The sequence below is a fragment of the Coregonus clupeaformis genome, chromosome 27, assembly GCF_020615455.1.
Source record: "Coregonus clupeaformis isolate EN_2021a chromosome 27, ASM2061545v1, whole genome shotgun sequence".
Lineage (NCBI taxonomy): Eukaryota > Metazoa > Chordata > Actinopteri > Salmoniformes > Salmonidae > Coregonus > Coregonus clupeaformis.
In genome coordinates, this window is record NC_059218.1 from 16,094,384 (window position 1) to 16,113,608 (window position 19,225).

At 46.4% G+C, this 19,225-nt stretch overlaps 1 protein-coding gene across 1 annotated transcript in view; it reads left to right on the top strand.

The window, feature by feature from the left end:
• LOC121541557 (arylsulfatase B) overlaps nucleotides 1-19,225 on the top strand; it is a 37,451-nt gene that overhangs the window by 8,922 nt on the left and 9,304 nt on the right. Inside the window, exons 3-6 of the mRNA XM_041850640.1 lie at nucleotides 1,153-1,343; nucleotides 1,466-1,673; nucleotides 5,357-5,600; nucleotides 7,198-7,268. Of these exons, the coding sequence (XP_041706574.1) occupies nucleotides 1,153-1,343; nucleotides 1,466-1,673; nucleotides 5,357-5,600; nucleotides 7,198-7,268 (714 nt within the window). The remainder of the gene's footprint in view (nucleotides 1-1,152; nucleotides 1,344-1,465; nucleotides 1,674-5,356; nucleotides 5,601-7,197; nucleotides 7,269-19,225) is intronic.

Here is a 19,225-nt window from a genome sequence, read left to right on the forward strand (position 1 = left end):
TCTACTTTGTGCATGACACAAGTAATTTTTCCAACAATTGTTTTCAGACCGATTATTTCACTTATAATTCACTGTATCACAATTCCAGTGGGTCAGAAGTTTACATACACTAAGTTGACGGTGCCTTTAAACAGCTTGGAAAATTCCAGAAAATGATGTCATGGCTTTAGAAGCTTCTGATAGGCTAATTTACATCATTTGAGTCAATTGGAGGTGTACCTGTGGATGTATTTCAAGGCCTACCTTCAAACTTAGTGCCTCTTCGCTGAAAGGCCGCTCAGCAAGGAAGAAGCCACTGCTCCAAAACCGCCATAAAAAAAACAGACTACGGTTTGCAACTGGACATGGGGACAAAGATCGTACTTTTTGGAGAAATGTCCTCTGGTCTGATGAAACGAAAATAGAACTGTTTGGCCATAATGACCATCGTTATGTTTGGAGGAAAAAGGGGGTGCTTGCAAGCCGAAGAACACCATCCCAACTGTGAAGCACGGGGGTGGCAGCATCATGCTGTGGGGGTGCATTGCTGCAGGAGGGACTGGTGCACTTCACAAAATAGATGGCATCATGAAGAAGGAAAATTATGTGGATATATTGAAGCAACATCTCAAGACATCAGTCAGGAAGTTAAAGCTTGGTCGCAAATGGGTCTTCCAAATGGACAATGACCCCAAGCATACTTCCAAAGTTGTGGCAAAATGGCTTAAGGACAACAAAGTCAAGGTATTGGAGTGGCCATCACAAAGCCCTGACCTCAATCCTATAGAAAATGTGTGGGCAGAACTGAAAAAACGTGTGCGAGCAAGGAGGCCTACAAACCTGACTCAGTTACACCAGCTCTGTCAGGAGGAATGGGACAAAATTCACCCAATTTATTGTGGGAAGCTTGTGGAAGGCTACCCAAAACATTTGACCGAAGTTAAACAATTGAAAGGCAGTGCTACCAAATACTAATTTAGTGTATGTAAACTTCTGACCCACTGGGAATGTGATGAAAGAAATGACTTCAACTGTACACACTTGAAAGCACTGAGAGCAGTTCAGTTACATCAAGATTGAACCATGTACTCAATATAGGGTATTTATTGTCTTCCAGTATTCCAGATATTGGACTAAACCGGTCTGTCCCACTACTGTCCCCCTCTCCCCCAGGCTATCTGACAGGCAGTGAGGACTACTTCAGTCACCAGCGCTGCAGTCATGTCCCTCTCCTGAATGTGACCCGCTGTGCCCTGGACCTGAGAGAGGGGGAGGAGGTTGCTACTGGATACACAGGGACCTACTCCACTCAGCTGTTTACCGACAGGGTTACCAGCATCATCGCTAAACAGGACTCCAAAAAGGTACAGTACACACACACACACACACACATGCCCACACACTCTTTCTGTCCTTCTTCCTCTGTGTAGCTTTGAAAAATGTTCTTCATGGCCTGTGTGTGTTCTCCTCCTGTCCTGTCTTGCAGCCCCTCTTCCTCTATGTGGCTCTTCAAGCGGTCCACGCCCCTCTCCAGGTTCCAGAGCGCTACGTCGCCCCCTACAGTTTTATAAAGGACCCGAACCGCAGGCTGTACGCTGGTATGGTGTCAGCTATGGACGAGGCTGTGGGCAACATCACACTGGCACTGCAGGAGACAGGCCTCTGGGACAACACTGTACTGGTCTTCTCTACAGGTACATAACAGGAGTTTGTGTGTGTACGGTTATGTGTTCAGACATTTATATAGCATAGTCCCTGAACCTTCCTACACTTTAGTGAACATCAAACAGTGCTTTGTGCTTACCTTAGAAACCATATGCTGTAAAAGCAGGAGTAATCCAGGACCCAGGAGGACAGAGTTAGAATGGTTTGGATTATCTGCCTCATATCCTGTCAATTAATGTTTATAGGTCCACTGACGTCTTCCTCTCTGTCTCACTTATTCTGGCCCGCTCTCTTTCCCTAACGACTGTAACGTGTTGCTGAGGTGTGAGTGTTAGTCATTCCACCTGAATGCCAGTTGTTGTTTTCCCCAGTGTGTACCGTTTATCTTTTAGGCTGATTCTTCTGCTTCGTTTGTGTGTGTGTATCTCTCTCTCTCTCTGTCTCTCTCTCTCTGTGTCTCTCTCTCTGTCTCTCTCTCTCTGTGTCTCTCTCTCTGTGTCTCTCTCTCTGTGTCTCTCTCTCTGTGTCTCTCTCTCTGTGTCTCTCTCTCTGTGTCTCTCTCTCTCTGTGTCTCTCTCTCTGTGTCTCTCTCTCTGTGTCTCTCTCTCCATCTCTATGTTGTTTACATGTGGTTGTGAAACACTGGGTTTTTATGAAGTGTCAGATGTGAACAGATCCCAACTGGGTGAGCAGTTAAAGATGGAGTAATCACTCTTAATGTGAGTTTTCCATCAGCACCACAGAGCCAGTTCACATGGAGGGAGAGGAGTAGCTGGGAAGTTTGGGTTTAAAGTTAAAAGACCGTTTTTTTGTTACAGTGGATATGTTTACTCTGTTTTCTGCACTGTGCTTCACAGCGAGTTGAACTAGCTACATAGCGCTTTTTGATTTACCAGAGCAGTCTTGTCACCATTATAACATTATTCTATGGTGTGTAATATTTCTAGCGTTCTTGCATCTGGTTTGGTGTCAATATCATCATCAGGTATTATTTTCACCGCTTCAAGTGACTCGCACCCTAAACTCATACCATGCTGATGGTCTGAACAGTATCCACTAGAGGTCAGCATGTCCTTGTACCTGACCCTGGTTTGTTCTGTCAGCCCCTCTCCTCTCTGTAGAGGATCATTATCACACAGCTGGGAGCCATTAGGAAACGGAAACAGTCCTGAGTTGAATAGTTCCCAGCTGCCACAGACCCTCAGACAAGTGTGAGCAGGGGAAGTCAAGATGTGCTGTGGAGGCCTACTTTTAAAGGCAATGTTGTGTAAGCCTTGCTTACTGTTGAAGTCACAGTGTGTAATTAAGACGTGCTGTGTGTAGGCCAACTGTTATAGGTCATGTTGGTCATCAAAGATCCACCAACATTTACCTAATTTACCATTGTAGAGGTCCCCTTTAACATATGTAGGAGGACCAGTTGTCAATACATACCACTGTTCCCAGCACTGGGTTTTGGTTGATAGGAAGATGGATCAATATAACAATCAATAAATACTTGTGTCACCCATTGATTCTATGTTGCCATTTGAGTGTGTGATACAGCAGAGATTTTAAAATTTTTAATTTAACCTTTATTTAACTAGGCAAGTCCGTTAAGAATGGCTCCCGAGTGGCGCAGCAGTCTAAGGCACTGCATCTCAGTGCTAGAGGCATCACTACAGATCCTGGTTCAATTCCAGGCTGTATCACAATCTGGCCGTGATTTGGAGTCCCATAGGGCAGCGCACAATTGGGCCAGCGTCATCCAGGTTTGTCCGAGGTAGGCTGTCATTGTAAATAAGAATTTGTTCTTAACTGACTTACCTGGTTAAAAAAAGAACAAATTCTTATTTACAATGACGGCCTACCCCGGCCTCCCCTAATCCGGACCACGCTCTGCCAATTGTGCACCGCCCTATGGGACTCCCGATCACGGTCGGTTGTGATACAGCCCGGGATCGAACCAGGGTCTGTAGTGACGCCTCTAGCACTGAGATGCAGTACCTTAGACCGCTGCGCCACTCGGGAGATGCTGGTTGGTTTCCTCTAAACCTCGACATCTGTGCCTGTTAATGGTTTGCATCTGAAGCTTCTAGGTAGATGCAGCTTTGAAGGTGCAGGGGAATAAAGTTATTTTTAGGAGTAGCATGGTTTTACAGGCTAATTAGAAGTTAGGAACAATGCTGTGAGAGTAGAGTGGAGTGGTTTGTGCCTGTGGTGGGCTCAGGTATGTGGCCTGCTTCACTGGTTCGCATCTTAACCCTTACCATTAAACTCTGCTTGTTGGGCACGGATTGTGACTGTCTTCTGTCTTTCCCCCAAAAGCTTTTACATATAAAGAATGAAGTTTGTGAGTGAGTCAAGGTGATAAAACCTTATATTCATGGTGTTGCTCTCTAGTCTAGAATATACTGTGAATGAATCATTATGATTTCATGCCCCATCAAGGCTTACTGCTTACTGAGTCATGTGTGTGAGCTAACTCACGGCCCATACAGAATGTCTCAGCCCAGCCCTGTTCAAACATAAGCACACAGTTTAGAAACGTTTGGAGGAGCACTCAGAGATTCCTTAGCGATGAAGCTCTCTGTTAGCTGACTGGCGCCCTGGGGTCTTACTGTAAGAGAGAGAGAGCCTGGGGAGAGAGAAAGGATAGGAGCGAGAGTGTGTGTGAGAGAGAACGGGAAAGAGAGAGAGAGAGAGAGAGAGAGAAAGAGTGGGAGAGGGTGAGTAAGAGCTGGGGAGCGAGAATGAAAGAGGGAGAGAGCTGGCATAGAGAAGGAGCAGAAACAGTTTGAAAATGAATTAGTGAGGAGAGGAGCTCTCTTTCCAGAACAGCCTGGAAGCTGCAGAGACTACTTCCTGAACTCACACGGCACTGCTCTCCTTTCCTCCCCCTCCTCTCCTCTCTGACTGGTCTGTTGTGTTTATACTGGACTAGCCTATAGGGAGGATGACTGTCTGTCTGTCTGAGAAGCATAAACAAATGAAAAGACATAGGAAGCGGGAGACAAAATAAAAATAAGAACTTTTTCTGTATCTGTAAAGCTAGAACTTAGTCATCAACCAACCTTTTGTGAATGGACCAATTCCATTAACCCTAACCCCAAGAGCCATGGCCATTGGTCGAACAACCCACTTCCAGGAAGTTCTTCCATCTAAGAAACGGTGGCCATGTTTCATCTCCACCTCCCTCCTGTCTCTCTGCCTCTGAGGGAGTTCCTCTATGAGCGTTGTGCTTCAGAGGTCTAACCACTGTGTTGTTAATGGGATGAATCCACTTGGTATCACTGTTAAGCCTCTATATATGAATCCCCTCAGAACTCATAGATCATGGTGGTAAGTATTGCTTACCAAGTATGCTGTACTCATGTTGAATTTAATGTATCATTTGAATTGATGTATCATTTGTGCATCAGTCAGTGGAAAGGGAAAGAACAAACAGTGTTTTTATGAGGAGGAGTTGGAAGGTGTCTTTGGTTTGGCTCTCCAATTACTTGACAATGACATACCCATAATCTGTTCCCCTCACGTGTCATCAGTAATGAAATGGCTGCCTGGCTCTACTCAGTGGAGAGGGATAATTTTTTACCCTCTATCAGTAATATGGAATCAGTATCAGAATCAAATCAAACTTTTATATAAAATGCATTTACGTATACACCAAAATACACTTTTCAGTAAAATTACGTCCCTCTCTCTCTGCCTTTCTCTTTCTCTCTCTCTCTAGATAACGGTGGTCAGACTCTGACAGGGGGTTCTAACTGGCCTCTGAGAGGCAGGAAGTGGTCACTGTGGGAGGGTGGGGTTAGGGGCGTTGGCTTTGTGACCAGCCCGCTGCTGAAACAACCTGGGACCGTCAGCCGCCAACTCATACACATCTCTGATTGGCTGCCGACACTGATGGGCCTGGCCGGGGGATCGACCAATGGGACGAAGCCGCTGGACGGGTTTAATGTGTGGAACGCTATCAGGTAAGCCTGGAGTGTGGTGTGTGTGTGTGCGCACCTTGTCGTCATTCCTGAGTTGTTTATGTGAGTCTGTCTGGACAGACACTCCAGGAGTTTCTTACTTCTCAGATCAGGTAAAATATTTCCTTGTGTTTCACAGCCTCCCCCTCCTCTCTTCTCTCCCCTTTCCTCCTCCTCTCTTTTTTCTCCTCCCCCCTGACTGATCTGTCTCTCTCTCTCTGGTCTTTCAATAAGCTCTTTGTTACCGGGACGATGGCACTTCAAAGAGAAGGAAATTCCATCACTCATTTTACATTTGGAGTCCCTTCTTTTTTTTTCTCTCTCTCTCTCTCTCTCTCTCTCCTCCCCCCACCTCCCTCCCTCTATAGCGCCTGTCCCTCTCTTGCTCTGTCACTCCTGACTTATCGTACAAGTTTTGGCGACCGTCTTGAAATCAACTGTGACTTTTCTATTTTTCTCCCTTGAATTAACTGATTGCTGATATATTAAGTATTTTAGAGGGACTCTTTAGAGATAAAGTAATTGACCACTTAAAGTGGGTGGTGTCCAGGACAGGAGGCGACATAACAAGACTTACATAAGCTAGCCAGGAGCTTTCAAAATCACTAAGGCTATCATTGCCTTCATTCTGCATGAGTGACACATTAGATTAGTAAACTAAAAGCAGACACAATGAAGTGGGTTAAATTGAGTCCTGCAGCAGAAACCCACAGCCTGGGGTTACCCACAAACCACTGCTCTCAGCCAAGCCCTCTTTCCTATTGGCTGTGGCTGGCCACCTGACTGTGTCATTACCTTTGTCTGGTGTGTTTTGACAGTGTACGTGTCGCCGTGTGTCCCATACTGGCTACTGGAACACATTCCTGTTTGTTTGTTTGTCTTTTATGGTCCCAGTCTGCTTTAATTGCTGTGTGTTTGTGTGTACAGGGTTTTTTCTGGACCAAAAAGGGGCTTAGGTGGTGGGCGTAGCAGGGGGCGTGGTCAAATTTCTCCATGGAGCTGTGAGATTGTTGCAAATTTCATGCGATTCTACATATTCTGCAATGGAGCTGAGAGAACATTTAGCAGTTTTAAAGCTAATTTCCTGCAATTCTATGAATTTTGCAATGGCTAATCATGTGTTATTTTGCTCAAACATGGTAACAAAATATATACTGCTTGTTTTTGGAATTTTTTATTCTCCCAGACTGGCTTTTATTTTGGTGATTTTTAGTTTTCAAAGATTATCTTATTTAAAAAATAATCCATTTTAGAATAAGGCTGTAAATAACAACATTTGGAAAAAGTAAAGGGGTCTGAATACTTTCTGAATGCACTGTAGCTCCATTATCTTTTCTGCATACTTTATATCCATTTTTTAAATCATTTAAGTTTACACTGAAAACATTTTACCATCCCAAAAAGCTTAGCAACATGTGAAATGAGAAAGTTATTCTTGCTGTGTATTATCAGACGCTGCGGTCACTCTGTGGTCCAGTGTGGTCAAAGCCTATGACCGCTTTATGAACGTAGACGTCTGCTTTAGATTTACAGACCCTTTTGGGGTAGTCGAGAGGAGTGAAAGTGTGTGTGTAGTGACTGTTGTTTCTTTGTCTTCCAGTAAAGGTTACGCGTCGCCCAGACTGGAGCTGCTACACAACATTGACCCTCTCTACGTTGACATCGCGCCATGTGAGTCACCCACTCATCACCACCACATACCATATGTTTCACTTCAGTCATTATGTTCACCTTCAACCAGTACACAGTGATTCATATTGACTGGACAACGCAACTACAGGCACAGAACACTGAATTCCTCTTTGAATACTGTTTCAGTGTCCGTTGCTAGTTATGAAGTCATCAGCACTACTGAAGTCCTTTGTTTAGTTTCAAATGATTCATATTGGTCCGTTACATTATGATTCATATTCACCACAAAACACAGCTCTCTCGCTCAGAAGTGTGAGTCCCAGTGCGTGAGTAGCACTGCGCACGCATGTTCGCACACACACACTGTCCAGCTGCAGAGCTAGACTCTTTCAATCATTAAGGTTGGCTTGGTTCATAGAGAGATGATGTAATTCTCCTGTATGGCTGCCTGATTCCCTAAAACAAAGCCCAAATCCCTTTCAGTGTGTGTGATGTCTATAAAAATGTGATTAATGCAGTGATGAAAAGGCTCCGCTCCAGTTGGGGGAAACAGAGAAGTGACAGAATACATGCCCTCCGAGCCAGATTTTTTTTTAAATATATTTATTTTGTTTCAACTTTATTTAACCAGGTAAGCCAGTTGAGAACAAGTTCTCATTTACAACTGTGACCTGGCCAAGATAAAGCAAAGCAGTGCGATTAAAAACAACAACAACACAGAGTTACACATGGGATAAAACAAAACATACAGTCAATAACACAATAGAAAATCTATATACAGTGTGTGCAAATGTAGTAAGGAGGTAAGGCAATAAATGGGCCATAGTGTAAAATAATTACAATTTAGTATTAACACTGGAGTGATAGATGTGCAAATAGAGATACTGGGGTGCAATTTAGCAAAATAAATAACAATATCTGGATGAGGTAGTTGGGTGGGCTAATTACAGATGGGCTGTGTACAGGTGCAGTGATCGGTAAGCTGCTCTGACAACTGATGCTTAAAGTTAGTGAGGGAGATGTGTCTCCAGCTTCAGAGATTTTTGCAGTTCGTTCCAGTCATTAGCAGCAGAGAACTGGAAGGAATGACGGCCAAAGGAGGTGTTGGCTTTGGGGATGACCAGTGAGATATACCTGCTGGAGCGCATACTACGTGTGGGTGTTGCTATGGTGACCAATGAGCTAAGATAAAAAAATATATATATATATAAGGTAAGCCGGGGATTTGCCTAGCAGTGATTTATAGATGACCTGGAGCCAGTGGGTTTGGCAACGAATATGTAGTGAGGGCCAGCCAACGAGAGAGTACAGGTCACAATGGTGGGTAGTATATGGGGCTTTGGTGACAAAACGGATGGCACTGTGATAGACTACATCCAATTTGCTGAGTAGTGTTGGAGGCTATTTTGTAAATGACATCGCTGAAGTCAAGGATCGGTAGAATAGTCTGTTTTACGAGGGCATGTTTGGCAGCATGAGTGAAGGAGGCTTTGTTGCGAAATAGGAAGCCGATTCTAGATTTAACTTTGGATTGGAGATGCTTAATATGAGAAAAAAGCGAAATAGGAAGCCGATTCTAGATTTAACTTTGTATTGGAGATGCTTAATGTGAGTCTGGAAGGAGAGTTTACGGTCCAATCAGACACCTAGGTATTTGTAGTTGTCCACATATTCTAAGTCAGACCCGCCGAGAGTAGTGATTCTAGTCGGGCAAGCAGCGTTTGATTGAAGAGCATGCATTTAGTTTTACTAGCGTTTTAAGAGCAGTTGGAGGCTACGGAAGGAGTGTTGTATGGCATTGAAGCTCGTTTGGAGGTTTGTTAACAGCGTCCAATGAAGGGCCAGATGTATACAAAATGGTGTCGTCTGCGTAGAGGTGGATCTGAGAGTCACCAGCAGCAAGAGCGACCTCATTGATATACACAGAGAATAGAGTCGGCCCGATAATTGAACCCTGTGGCACCCCCATAGAGACTGCCAGAGGTCCAGACAACAGGCCCTCCAATTTGACACATTGAACTCTATCTGAGAAGTAGTTGGTGAACCAGGCGAGGCAGTCATTTGAGAAACCAAGGCTATTTAGATAATAAGAATGCGGTGATTGACAGTCGAAAGCCTTGGCCAGGTCAATGAAGACGGCTGCACAGTACTGTCTTTTATCGATCACGGTTATAATATCGTTTAGGACCTTGAGCGTGGCTGAGGTGCACCCATGACCAGCTCGGAAACCAGATTGCATAGCGGAGAAGGTACGGTGGGATTCGAAATGGTCGGTGATCTGTTTGTTAACTTGGCTTTCAAATACTTTCGAAAGGCAGGGCAGGATGGATATAGGTCTGTAAAAGTTTGGATCTAGAGTGTCACCCCCTTTTGAAGAGGGGGATGACTGCGGCAGCTTTCCAATCTCTGGGGATCTCAGATGATACGAAAGAGAGGTTGAACAGGCTAGTAATAGGGGTTGCTACAATTTTGGCGGCTAATTTTAGAAAGAAAGGGTCCAGATTGTCTAGCCCAGCTGATTTGTAAGGGTCCAGATTTTGCAGCTCTTTCAGAACATCAGCTATCTGAATTTGGGTGAAGGAGAAGCGGGGGGAGCATGGGCAAGTTGCAGCGGAGGGTGCAGAGCTGGTGGCCGGGGTAGGGGTAGCTAGGTGGAAAGCATGGCCAGCCGTAGCAAAATGCTTCTTGAAATTATCGATTATCGTAGATTTATCGGTGGCGACAGTGTTTCCTAGCCTCAGTGCAGTGGGCAACTGGGAGGAGGTGCTCTTATTCTCCATGGACTTTACAGTGTCCCAAAACTTTTTGGAGTTAGTGCTACAGGATGCAAATTTCTGTTTGAAAAAGCTAGCCTTTGCTTTCCTAACTGATTGTGTATATTTGTTCCTGACTTCCCTGAAAAGTTGCATATCGCGAGGGCTGTTCGATGCTAATGCAGTATGCCACAGGATGTTTTTGTGCTGGTCAAGGGCAGTCAAGACTAGGGTGAACCAGGGGCTATATCTGTTCATAGTTCTGCATTTTTTGAATGGGGCATGCTTATTTAAGAGGAAATGTCACGATCGTCTACCAGAGAGGAGGACCAAGGCGCAGCGTTGAATGCGAACATTTTATTATATCAAGATGATCACACGATCAAAACAACAAAAACGAAACGTGACGCTCCTGGTTACATAAACCAACCAACACGGAACAAGAAACCACAAACACAAAGTGAAAGACAGACAGTTAAATATGGCTCCCAATCAGAGACAACCAGCTGACACTCGTTGCCTCTGATTGGGAGTCACTCAGGCCAACATAGAAATACAAAACATAGAATTACACACCCTGGCTCAACATAACAGTGTCCCCAGAGCCAGGGCGTGACAGTACCCCCCTAAAGGCGCGGACTCCGACCGCGCCAACTAACTACCACAGGGAGGGACCGGGTGGGCACTCCGCCTGGCGGCGGATCCGGCTCGGGCATGATCCCCACTCCTTCTCTAACCCCCCAAAGTACCCCTGGTCCGATCTGGCCCTGCTGACCAGAGCTGAACTGAACACTGGTGGAGCGGATTGCTCTAGCTCCGGCGTGACGCACCGACCGGCCGACCCGCCACCGGTGGAACAGGCACGGGCCGTGCCGGACTGACGACGCACACCACTGGCTTGGTGTGGGGAGCAGGAGCGGGCCGAGCCGGCTGACGAAACGCACCACTGACTTGGTGTGGGGAGCAGGAGCGGGCCGGACCGGGCTGACGAAGCTCACCACTGACTTGGTGCGGGGAGCAGGAACGGGCCGTGCCGGGCTGACGACGCCGCACCACTGACTTGGTGCGGGGAGCAGAACGGGCCGGACAGGGCTGACGAAACGCACCACAGACTTGGTGCGGGGAGCAGGAATGGGCCGGACTGGGCTGGCGACGCGCACCACAGACTTGGTGCGGAGAGCAGAACGGGCCGGACAGGGCTGACGAAACGCACCACAGACTTGGTGCGGGGAGCAGAAATGGGCGACCGAGCTGGCGATGCGCACCGTAGACTTGGTGCAGTGGCAGGAACAGGCCGGACCGTACTGGGAACACACACCACTGGCCCTACGTGGGGATCAGGAACAGGCCGGACCGGACTGGCAACACACGCCAGTACCTCTCGCCGTGCCTCTACATCTTCCACCCCTCTTCGACCAGTGGCCCCCGTAACCTGGCGGCCTCCTCTGCCAATCCGCTGGGCCGCTCTGCCGCGGTCTCCTGCTGGCCCGTCGTCCACGGGCGTTAGCCCCCCCTAAAAAATTTCTGGCCGTCTCCCCTACCCGTGGACCAGGTCTCCATGTCCCTCGCCAGCCTTTCGCCCTTCTGCCATAATGTCAAGCCCTTCTCTTCCTCACTCGGCTTGACCCAGTCGAGAGGCGAAGGAGATCTGTTAGGGATCTCCTGGCGATGGCTCCTGGACACGCTGCTTGGTCACATCTTGGTGGTTTCTTCTGTCACGATCGTCTACCAGAGAGGAGGACCAAGGCGCAGCGTTGAATGCGAACATTTTATTATATCAAGATGATCACACGATCAAAACAACAAAACGAAACGTGACGTCCCTGGTTACATAAAACCAACCAACACGGAACAAGAAACCACAAACACAAAGTGAAAGACAGACAGTTAAATATGGCTCCCAATCAGAGACAACCAGTTGACACTCGTTGCCTCTGATTGGGAGTCACTCAGGCCAACATAGAAATACAAACATAGAATTACACACCCTGGCTCAACATAACAGTGTCCCCAGAGCCAGGGCGTGACAGGAAAGTACTTTTAAAGAACAACCAGGCATCCTCTACTGACGGAATGAGGTCAATATCCATCCAGGATACCCGGGCCAGGTCAATTAGAAAGGCCTGCTCGCTGAAGTGTTTTAGGGAGCGTTTGACAGTGATGAGGGGTGATCGTTTGACCGCGGACCCATTACGGACGCAGGCAATGAGGCAGTGATCACTGAGATCCTGGTTGAAGACAGCGGAAGTGTATTTAGAGGGTAAGTTAGTCAGGATGATATCTATGAGGGTGCCCATGTTTACAGATTTAGGGTTGTACCTGGTAGGTTCCTTGATAATTTGTGTGAGATTGAGGGCATCTAGTTTAGATTGTAGGACGGCCGGGGTGTTAAGCATATCCCAGTAGGTCACCAAGCAGTACGAACTCTGAGGATAGATGGGGGTAAATCAATTCACATATGGTGTCCAGGGCACAGCTGGGGTCTGAGGGGGTCTGTAGCAAGCAGCAACAGTGATAGACTTATTTCTGGAGAGGTGGATTTTTAGAAGTAGAAACTCAAACTGTTTGGGCACAGACCTGGATAGTATTATAGAGCTCTGCAGGCTATCTCTACAGTAGATTGCAACTCCGCCCCCTTTGGCAGTTCTATCTAGACGGAAAATGTTGTAGTTGGGGATTGACATTTCAGAATTTTTGGTGGTCTTCCTAAGCCAGGATTCAGACACTGCTAGAACATCAGGGTTGGCGGAGTGTGCTAATGCAGTGAATAACTCAAACTTAGGAAGGAGGCTTCTGATGTTAACATGCAAGAAACCAAGGCTTTTACGGTTACAGAAGTCAACAAATGATAGCGCCTGGGGAGTAGGAGTGATACTGGGGGCTACAGGGGTTAACCTCTACATCACCAGAGGAACAGAGGAGGACTAGAATAAGGATACGGCTAAAGGCTTTAAGAACTGGTCTTCTAGTGCGCTGGGTACAGAGAATAAAAGGGGCAGATTTCCGGGCGTTGTAGAATAGATTCAGGGCATTATGTACAGACAAGGATATGGAAGGATATGAGTACAGTGGAGGTAAACCTAAGCGTTGGGTAACAATGAAAGAGAGAACATCACTGGAGGTACCGATTGAGCCGGTCTCCGCGTGTATGGGGGGTGGGACAAAGGAACTATCTGAGGCAGGTTGAGCGGGACTGGGGGCTCTACAGTGAAATTGTATAATAAGAACTAACCGGAACAGCAATAGGCAAGGCATATTGACATGGGAGAGAGGCATAAAGCAATCACAGGTGTTATTCGAGAGAGCTAAGACAACAACTGGTAATGGCGACGAAAGTTTGGGCTGAGGCTAAACAGATAAACAGGATGGGGTACTGTGTAAAGGAACAGTCCAGCAGGCATCAGCTGTGCAGCTGAGTGATCATAAGCTCCAGTGAACAGCAATAGGTGAGACCAGGAGTAGTTTGAATGGCTGCTACAGCACAGGCGAGCAGGAAGCATGGCTGTTGATTGCGTGTGCTAGCGGGCCGGGGCTAGCAGTTGGATCTTCATGGTCGTCGCAACGGGAAGCCTCTTGAAACCACATCAGACGATTACATCGGCAGACCAGTCGTGATGGATCGGCAGGGCTCCGTGTCGACACTAGGAGGTCCCGTCCGGTTCACAGAGAGGTAGATATCCGGGAGATGGGCCTGGCTCGAGGCTAGCTCAAGGCTAACCGGTGCTTGCTTCGGGGGCAGTGGTGATTTAGCCAACAACATCCATTCAGTTGCAGCTAGCTAGTTGTGATGATCCGGTCTTAAGGTCCAGTGATTCAGTGATCGATAGCGCGCTGTGCAGACAGTGCAGACTGGCCGATAATAGTCCAGGCTAGAGCTGGCTGGTAGGTATTACAGGCCACGGACAACGGTGGCTAATAGCAAGTAGCTAGCTGGCTAGTTTCAACTGGAGGTTCTGGATAAAAAGGTAAAATAAATAATAGAATCCGTTCCACATTGGGTGAGGCGGGTTGCAGGAAAGTATATTTAGTTGAAGGATGAAAAGTGTGATTGAGAAATATATACGAAAGACAAGAAACAAAAAAACTGGCTATTTACACGGACACACTACAAAGTACACGACCACACTGCTACGCCATCTTGGAAACGTGTGTGTGATTTCATGTTTGTTATGTGCATGATTCAGTCTAACGTAATCTCTAGTGTGCTTCCACCCTGACTAATACATGATGTATCCATCCACATCACTAGTGACAGTCATGTTCCTATTTCCCAACACTCTAATCAAATTAACTTATCATCAGGGTGGAGATTGATCACTAGAATAGCCACATCCCAACTCTGCTGCTTAGATCTGTAGATGATGTGTTGAATATCAGTGAGTTATGAGGTGGCTGACTGAGTGAGTGAATAAGTGACTGGACATGGGAGGAATGACAGCCTTTAGAGTCTCACTCTCTTCTGAAGGAGACAGACACTGGGTCCCATACGCAGGACTAGGAAGTTGAATAGACTCTGATCTAGGGTCAGTTTTGTGTTTACTCCTAATGGTAAAGTTAGGGTGTGGGAGGGACAGCTGGTCCTAAATCTGTGCCTGAGGGCAACTTCTACCTGGAGCCATAAGTCATCAGACAGACAGACAGACTCTGACAGGAACAGACTGATGTATCACCTGTGAACTTAACTGCCCTCTAGCTCTCTGACTGGCCCCCTCTCTCTGTATCTCTCTTTCTTCTCATTTTACATTTACATTTTAGTCATTTAGCAGACGCTCTTATCCAGAGCGACTTACAGTTAGTGAATGCATACATGTTTTTTTATTATTATTTTATACTGGCCCATTGGCGGCCCCCCGTGGGAAACGAACCCACATTCCTGCCGGCCAAACCCTCCCCTACCTTGGACGACGCTGGACCAATTGTGCGCCGCCCATGGGTTTCCCGGTCGCGGCCGGCTGCGACAGAGCCTGGACTTGAACCAGGATCTCTAGTGGCACAGCTCCCTTTCTCTCTCTCTGCTGCTGTCTCTCATTGTCGATCTTTCTCTCTCTCTCTCTCTTTCTGTGTGTCTCTCTCTCTCCGTCCACCTGACTCTCGTTAGTGTGTTTGAGAATGTGTTGGAGATTGGTCAGTGTGTGTTCTCTGTCTGTGTGAGGGGATTTAGACTTCTGTTGTGTCCAGGTCTGGTCAGCATCACGTTAGTGTGTGTTTATCATTGTTGCCCTTTTATGTGTTTTCCACTCACTCACCACCATTACCACCTAGTACCCAGTCACCACCAGTACCACCTAGTACCCAGTCACCACCAGTACCACCTAGTACCCAGTCACCATCTGTACCACCTAGTACCCAGTCACCACCTGTACCACCTAGTACCCAGTCACTATCTGTACCACCTAGTACCCAGTCACCACCTGTACCACCTAGTACCCAGTCACCACCTGTACTACCTAGTACCCAGTCACCATCTGTACCACGTAGTACCCAGTCACCACCTGTACCACGTAGTACCCAGTCACCACCTGTACTACCTAGTACCCAGTCACCATCTGTACCACCTAGTACCCAGTCACCCTAGTACCAGGCTTTAGCACCACCATGACATCGGTACCCTTTTAACACTCAGCTGATGTACAGTATTCTATTGTTTACTTTGTTTTGGATGCATGAAGATTACAACTAGTCCTATTCCTAGTTGTTCCAGTTTCTGCTTCTGTCTTTGAGTTTGTTTTCTATGCATCATGACATTCTGTAGACCAGTGGTTCCAAAATGTATATAGTCCTGTACCCCTTCAAACATTCAACCTCCAGCTGCGTACTCCCTCTAGCACCAGGGTCAGCGCACTCTCAAATGTTGTTTTTGCCATCATTGTAAGCCTGCCACATACACACACTATACGATACATTTATTAAACATAAGAATGAGTTTTTGTCACAACCCGGCTCGTGGGAAGTGAAAAAGAGCTCTTATAGGACCAGGGCACAAATAATAATATAATAATAATCAATTATTTTTCTCTTTATTTAGCCATCTTACATAAAAAACCTTATTTGTTCATCAAAAATGTGAGGGGTGTGCTTGAAAGGTGCACATAACTCTACAATGTTTAGTTGTATTGGAGAGAGTCTCAGTATTAAATCATTTTCCACACACAGTCTGTGCCTGGATTTAGTTTTCATGCTAGTGAGGGCCGAGAATCCACTCTCACATAGGTACGTGGTTGCAAAGGGCATCAGTGTCTTAACAGCATAATTTGCCAAGGCAGGATACTCTAAGCGCAGCCCTATCCAGAAATCTGGCAGTGGCTTCTGATTAAAATCAATTTTCACAGAACTGCTGGTTGCAATTTCGATGAGGCTCTCTTGATCAGATATCGGTAAATGGACTGCAGGCAGGGCATGAAAGGGATAACGAATCCAGTTGTTTGTGTTGTCCGTTTCGGGAAAGTACCTGCGTAACCTCCCGAGTCCCTAGAGATCCTGGTTCGAATCCAGGGTCTGTCGTAGCCGGCCGCGACCGGGAGACCCATGGGGCGGCGCACAATTGGCCCAGCGTCGTCCAGGGTAGGGGAGGGAATGGCCGGCAGGGATGTAGCTCAGTTGGTAGAGCATGGCGTTTGCAACGGCAGGGTTGTGGGTTCGATTCTCATGGGGGGCCAGTATGAAAAAATTAAAATTATGTATGCACTCACTAACTGTATGTCGCTCTGGATAAGAGAGTCTTCTAAATGACTAAAATGTAAATTTAATGTAATTGTGCACCAAGCTCACTCAGGTGTTTCACTATATCACATTTGAAATTGTCCGTAAGCTTGAGTTCATTTGCACACAAAAAATCATACAATGATGGAAAGACCTGTGTATTGTCCTTGTTAATGCAGACAGAGAAGAGCTCTAACTTCTTAATCCTAGCCTCAGTTTTGTCCCGCACATTGAATATAGTTGCAGAGAGTCCCTGTAATCCTAGATTCAGATCATTCAGGCAAGAAGAAACGTCACCCAGATAGGCCAGTCGTGTGAGTAACTCGTCATCATGCAAGCGGTCAGACTAGTGAAAATTATGGTCAGTAAAGAAAACTTTAAGCTCGTCTCTCAATTCAAAAAAACGTGTCAATACTTTTGCCCCTTGATAACCAGCGCACTTCTGTATGTTGTAAAAGCGTTACGTGGTCGCTGCCCATATCATTACATAATGCAGAAAATACACGAGAGTTCAGGGGCCTTGCTTTAAAAAGTTAACCATTTTCACTGTAGTGTCCAAAACGTCTTTCAAGCTGTCAGGCATTCCCTTGGCAGAAAGAGTCTCTCGGTGGATGCTGCAGTGTACCCAAGTGGCGTCGGGAGCAACTGCTTGCATGCGCGTTACCACTCCACTATGTCTCCCTGTCATGGCTTTTGCCAGTACAGATACCAACACATCTTGACCACCAAAGGCCATTTGATGTCACAAAGCTATCCTCTCCTGTTGTCCTGGTTTGCAGAAGAGGATGTCTTCCTTAATTGACCACCCATAATTGTAACGGACATATACCAGGAGCTGTGCCAGGCCCGCCATGTCTGTTGACTCATCCAGCTGTAACGCATAGAATTCACTGGCTTGTATGAGAAGCAGTAATTGTTTCAAAACATCCCCTGCCATGTCACTGATGCGTCGTGAAACAGTGTTGTTTGATGAAGGCATTGTCTTTATAGTTTTTTTGGCCTTTTCCCCCAGCATTGTCCCAGCCATATCCGCTGCAGCAGGAAGAATGAAGTCCTCCACAATAGTATGGGGCTTGCCTGTCCTAGCCACTCGGTAGCTCACCATAGAAGATGCTTCTAGCCCCTTCTTATTAATGTATCTGTTGCTTTTATACAGGTCTTACTACTCGAAAGTCATCTTAATTCTCGCTAAAAAAACGATTTCAAATTGCAATGTTTCGTTTATAAATGTCTGCGCAAGAGTGAAGGTTTCATCGAGTTGTGAGATAGTACTTTTGCACATATAACACACCGTGGCTGAGGAAAGGCACTACTCCCAATATAAGTGAACCCCAAATCAATGTAGTTCTCATCATATTTGCGCCTCTTCGATGGTCCAACGTCCCTGTCTGTTGTTCGGTGCTTTCCCGGGTAAGGGGACAGTTGCTCAGATTCACAACTGTCAGTGTCCATGCTAGCATAGCAACAAATGTAGAATTACTGATGCTAGCATTGGATGTGCTCGTGGAAGCAGAACCACTTGTGTCGTCGACAGGTGCAGGTGTAGTACTGCTGGTAGTAGCAGGACTACCAGTAGAGCTTGTATGTCTCTCTATGGACGCGGGCCGTACTTTTTTAAAACCATTTATCAATTTTCGAGCAAACGGAATGAGCAGCAGCTATGTTTGGCTACATACGGACTGTTAGTGGAATTCCCGTGAGAGAGTAACAGTTAATGCGAATGGATAATTATTTGACTAGGCTACCTGTATTTGACATTGTATTGTTATTTCGCTGAACACTAGATGGTTTAATTGTATTTTTGGCAGTGAAACGAGGCTACTCAGGCGAGAGAGTTTTCATCTATATTTTTAATAGCTGTCTACTTACCACCACAAACTGATGTTAACCCTAAGACTGCACTCAACGAGCTGCATAGGGCCATGTATAGGGTCATAAGCAAACAAGAAAATGCTCACCCGGAGACGGCGCTCCTAGTGGCCGGTGATTTTAATGCAGGAAAACTGAAATCCGTCTTACCTCATTTGTACCAGCATGTCACCTGTGCAACTAGAGGCGAATAAACTCTAGATCACCTTTACTCCACACACAGAGACGCATACAAGGCTCTCATCGACGACGACGTCCCCACAGTGACAGTACATACTTATCGAACCAGAAGCCATTGATTACAGGCAACATCCGCACTGAGCTAAAGGCTAGAGCTGCCAATTTCAAGGAGTGGGTCACTAATCCGGACACTTATAAGAAACCCTGCTACGCATTCCGACGAACCATCAAACAGGCAAAGCGTCAATACAGGACTAAGATCGAATCCTACTACACCGGCTCTGATGCTCGTTGGATGTGGCAGGGCTTGCAAACTATCACCGATTTACAAAGGGAAACCTAGCCGGGAGCTGCCCAGTGATGTGAACCTACCAGATGAGCTAAATGCATTTATGCTCGCTTTGAGGCTAGCAACACTGAACTATGCATGAGAGCATCAGCTGTTCCGGACGACTGTGTGATCACGCTCTCCGTAGCCGATGTGAGTAAAACCTT